At 52.4% G+C, this 5,047-nt stretch overlaps 1 protein-coding gene across 1 annotated transcript; it reads left to right on the top strand.

The window, feature by feature from the left end:
• The first annotated feature begins 331 nt into the window (after positions 1-331).
• On the top strand, positions 332-2,235 carry LOC135972725 (mediator of RNA polymerase II transcription subunit 15-like). The gene is made up of 2 exons (XM_065551796.1): positions 332-1,258; positions 1,639-2,235. The coding sequence occupies exons 1-2, from the start codon at positions 718-720 to the stop codon at positions 2,106-2,108; spliced, it is 1,011 nt and encodes a 336-aa protein (XP_065407868.1). The 5' UTR covers positions 332-717; the 3' UTR covers positions 2,109-2,235.
• Positions 2,236-5,047: the final 2,812 nt, after the last annotated feature.

Genomic DNA, 5,047 nt, shown 5'->3' with positions numbered 1-5,047 from the left:
AAGAAAGAGGTTGAATACCTCAATTGCAGACCTTCTACTATTCATAGATAGAAGTATCGTACAGTATTTTGCAAATACATCAATACAAGTGCAGCTAGAGGACTTCAGCTTTCTCCAATCTGTACTTATTTGTATATGGTGCAATAGTGACATACATTAATTAGCTGCTGCATTAGGGAGTCAACATGCTTGAGTTCTTGCAGGCTGGCACAAGTTATTACTTCATATCATCATTTCCTCTAGAAACAACTATTTCTGTTTTTCTCTGAATGGCTCAACAGAGTGTGCAAAATTGTAGGAAGTTAACAATGGTCATCACAGTGGGTTTTTAAGGCCTGGTCTACACTACGGGTTTAGGTCGACTTTAGCAGCGTTAAACCGAATTAAGCCTGGACACGTCCACACAACGAGGCCCTTTCTTTCGACTTAAAGGGCCCTTTAAACCGGTTTCTTTACACCACCTCCGACGAGGGGATTAGCGATAAAACCGGCCTTTGCGGGTCGGAATTGGGGTAGTGTGGACGGAATTCGATGTTATTGGCCTCCGGGAGCTATCCCACAGTGCTTCATTGTGACCGCTCTGGACAGCGCTCTCAACTCAGATGCACTGACCAGGTAGACAGGAAAAGACCCGCGAAGGTTTGAATTTCATTTCCTGTTTGCCCAGCGTGGAGAGCACAGGTGACCACGCAGAGCTCATCAGCACAGGTAACCGTCATGGAGTCCTCCCAGGATCGCAAAAGAGCTCCAGCATGGACCGAACGGGAGGTACGAGATCTGCTCACCATATGGGGAGATGAAGCAGTGATAGCTGAACTCCGTAGCAGTAAAAGAAATGGAAAAGTATTAGAAAAGATCTCCAAGGCCATGAAGGACCGAGGCCATAACAGGGACACACAGCAGTGCCGCGTGAAAATTAAGGAGCTACGGCAAGCCTACCACAAAGCCAGAGAAGCAAACGGAAGGTCTGGGGCAGAGCCGCAAACTTGCCGCTACTACGCGGAGCTGCATGCCATTCTAGGGGGTGCAGCCACCACTACCCCAACCGTGTGCTATGACTCTCTCACTGGAGAAACACACAGGGAAGACGGTTCGGGGAACGAGGAAGATGACGATGGAGGTACTGTAGGTAGCTCACAGCAGCAAGGAAGCGGAGAAACCGGTTTCCCCAACAGCCAGGATCTGTTTGTGACCCTGGACCTGGAACCAGTAACCCCCGAACTCACCCAAGACCCTCAGGGCACACAGGAGACCTCTGGTGAGTGTAACTTTGTAAATATTTGTAAACATTACAAAAAAAAAAAAGCAAGCAAGTCTGTTAACGTGTATGGGGATGGAGCGGAAATCCTCCAGGGACATCTCCAGAAAGCTCTCCTGGTTGAAATGGGGTGATTTTATTAAGGGGGACATTCAGAGGCGCCCGTTCCTGCTAGTCTGACCAGAAATGTTCCCCGCTGTTAACCACGCGGTGGGGGGGAGGGGTGAAGTGATCATCCCAGAGAATCGTGTGTGTGTGTGTGGGGGGGGGGGGTTTACTTGTGTTTGTGCCGCATGTTAACCGGGAAACCGCAGCCCCCTCCTTTTACATTGAAACCCCATTTTAAATGGACAACCCAATTCTCCCTTCTCCTCCACCAGCTGCAAATGTTTCTCCTTCGCAGAGGCTCGTGAACATTAGAAAGAGAAAACGTAAGACGAGGGACGAGATGTTCACGGAGCTGCAGATGTCCTCCCACGCTGATAGAGCACAGCAGAATGCGTGGAGGCAGTCAATGTCGGAGATGAGAAAAGCCCAACATGAACGAGAGGAGAGGTGGCGGGCTGAAGACGATAGGTGGCGTCAGCTTGCAGACAGACGGCAAGAGGCAATGCTCCGTCTGCTGGAGCATCAAAGTGATATGCTCGAGCGTATGGTTGAGTTGCAGGAAAGGCAGCAGGAGCAGAGACCGCCGCTACAGCCCCTGTGTAACCAACAGCCCTCCTCCCCAAGTTCCATAGCCTCCTCACCCAGATGCCCAAGAACACGGTGGGGGGGCCTCCGTCCACCCAGTCACTCCACCCCAGATGATCGCCCAAGCATCAGAAGGCTGGGCTTCAATAAGAGTTAAAGTTTTAAAATGCAGTATGTCCTTTTCCATCCCTCCTCCCCCACCCATCCCAGCTACCTTGGCAATTATCCCCCTACCTCTGTAAGGAACTAATAAAGAATGCATGAATGTGAAAAAACAATGACTTTATTGCCTCTGCAAGCGGGAGGGGAGGGGAGGGGAGGGTGGGGTGGGGTGGTTGGTTTACAGGGAAGTAGAGTGAACCGGGTCGGGGGGGGGGGGGTTGGAGGGTTCATCAAGGAGAAACAAACAGAAGTTTCACACAGTAGCCTGGCCAGTCACAAAACTCGTTTTCAAAGCTTCTCTGATGCGCACCGCGCCCTGCTGTGCTCCTCTAACCGCCCTGGTGTCTGGCTGCGCGTAATCAGCGGCCAGGCGAGTTGCCTCAACCTCCCACCCCGCCATAAAGGTCTCCCCCTTACTCTCACAGATATTGTGGAGCGCACAGCAAGCAGCAATAACAATGGGGATATTCTTTTCGCTGAGGTCTGAGCGAGTCAGTAAACTGCGCCAGCGCGCTTTTAAATGTCCAAATGCACATTCCACCACCATTCGGCACTTGCTCAGCCTGTAGTTGAACAGGTCCTGACTCCTGTCCAGGCTGCCTGTGTACGGCTTCATGAGCCATGGCATTAAGGGGTAGGCTGGGTCCCCAAGGATCACGATAGGCATTTCAACATCCCCAATGGTCACTTTCTGGTCCGGGAAGAAAGTCCCTTCCTCCAGCTTTCGAAACAGAGCAGAGTTCCTGAAGACGCGAGCATCATGTACCTTTCCCGGCCATCCCACGTTGATGTTGGTGAAACGTCCCTTGTGATCCACCAGGGCTTGCAGCAGCATTGAAAAGTACCCCTTGCGGTTTACGTAGTCGGTGGCTTGGTGCTCCGGTGACAAGATAGGGATATGGGTTCCGTCTATGGCCCCGCCACAGTTTGGGAATCCCATTTCAGCAAAACCATCCACTATTGACTGCACGTTGCCCAGAGTCACTACCCTTGCTATCACCAGGTCTTTCATTGCCCTGGCAAATTGGATCACAGCAGCCCCCACAGTAGATTTGCCCACTCCAAATTGATTCCCGACTGACCGGTAGCTGTCTGGCGTTGCAAGCTTCCACAGGGCTATCGCCACTCGCTTCTCAACTGTGAGGGCTGCTCTCATCTTGGTATCCTGGCGTTTCAGGGCAGGGGAAAGCAAGTCACAAAGTTCCATGAAAGTGCCCTTACGCATGCGAAAGTTTCGCAGCCACTGGGAATCGTCCCATACCTGCAGCACGATGCGGTCCCACCAGTCTGTGCTTGTTTCCCGGGCCCAGAATCGGCGTTCCACGGTATCAACCTGCCCCAGTAACACCATGATTTCCACATTGCTGGGGCCTGTGCCTTGTGAGAGGTCTATGGCCATGTCAATTTCCTCATCACTCTCGTCGCCGCGCTGCAATCGCCTCCTCGCCTGGTCCGGGTTTCGCCTTGGCATGTTCTGGCTCTGCATATACTCCAGGACAATGCGCGTGGTGTTCATAGTGCTCATAATTGCCGCGGTGATCTGAGCGGGCTCCATGATCCCAGTGCTAGCTATGGCGCCTGGTCAGAAAAAAGGCGCGAAAGTAGTATCTGATGGACCAGGAGAAGGAGGGCGGGAGGGAGGGAGGGAGGGCCGAGTGACGACATGGCGTACAGGTACAGGAACAGGGAGAAACACAAACAACTGTCACACAGAATGGTGCCCCCAAAGATTAAACTGGAAACCCTGGGCTTAGCAGGCCGTTGATTTCACGGAGGAAGGGGAAGCAAATGAACACAGAACAAATCTATTTTTTACATCTTAAGGTGGCAGCCGACGCTGCAGCATGAGTGACAGCCATACCAATATGACGATGATGGTTACCAATCATAAAATACCATCATCTGCCAAAAGGCAAGGGGCTGCTGCTGTGTAGCAATGCAGCCCCATGTCTGCCAGCCCCACGTCCGCCAGCACCCAGCATCGCCCTCGGCCTCTTCTGGGTGCTTAGCAGACAATACTGGGCAATTGGCAGAAAATAGTATATTATGACTGGTAACCGTCATCATCAAAACAGTAGCATGTCTGCCCAGGTGGCCATGATTGACAGCCATACCAGTATGACGACGATGGGTACCAGTCATAATATACCATCGCCTGGAAGGGGCTGGTGCAATGCAGCACTACGGCTGCCAGCCCCACAGCTATCACTCATGCTACACTGTCTACCGCCAAAAGGCAGTTAGCAGCTGCTGCTGTGTAGCAATGCAGTCCCACGTCTGCCGGCACCAGAGGACATATGGTGACGGTGAGCTCAGCTGAGCTGAGCGGGCTCCATGCTTGCCGTGGTATGTTGTCTGCACAGGTAACCCAGGTAAATAGGCGCGAATCTATTGTCTGCCGTTGCTGTGACGAGGGGGGAGGGTCCTGACGGCATGTACCCAGAACCGCCCGCGACACTGTTTTGCATCATCCGGGCATTGGGATCTCAACCCAGAATTCAAAGAAAAGGCGCGAACCGCTTCTCGGCTCGAGCTGTGGCGCAAACGTAGTATCTGACGGCCTAGGGGAAGGAGGGAGGGGGACCGAGTGACGACATGGCGTACAGGCACAGGGAATTAAAATAAAGAACGGTGGCTGTGCATCAGGGAGAGACACAAACAATGTCACAGACTGGTCCCCCCCAAAGATTAAACTGAAAACCCTGGGTTTAGCAGGCCGTTGATTTGACGGAGGGAGGGGGAAGCAAATGAATACAGAGAAAATCTATTTTTTTACATCTTAAGACGACGGTGCAGCGTGACTGATAGCCCTCGGCATCTTTCTGGGTGCTTGGCAGCAAATACGGGGCGGTGTATGACGATGGTCTTCAGGCCTATTGCACAATCGGCTGCTCGGGGAAGACTCTGCTAACGTGCGATGACCCGACTTGTAAT

Source organism: Chrysemys picta, chromosome 7, assembly GCF_011386835.1.
Source record: "Chrysemys picta bellii isolate R12L10 chromosome 7, ASM1138683v2, whole genome shotgun sequence".
NCBI lineage: Eukaryota > Metazoa > Chordata > Testudines > Emydidae > Chrysemys > Chrysemys picta.
Note: the sequence above shows the minus strand (reverse complement) of the source record. Positions and strands in the feature narration are given on the sequence as shown.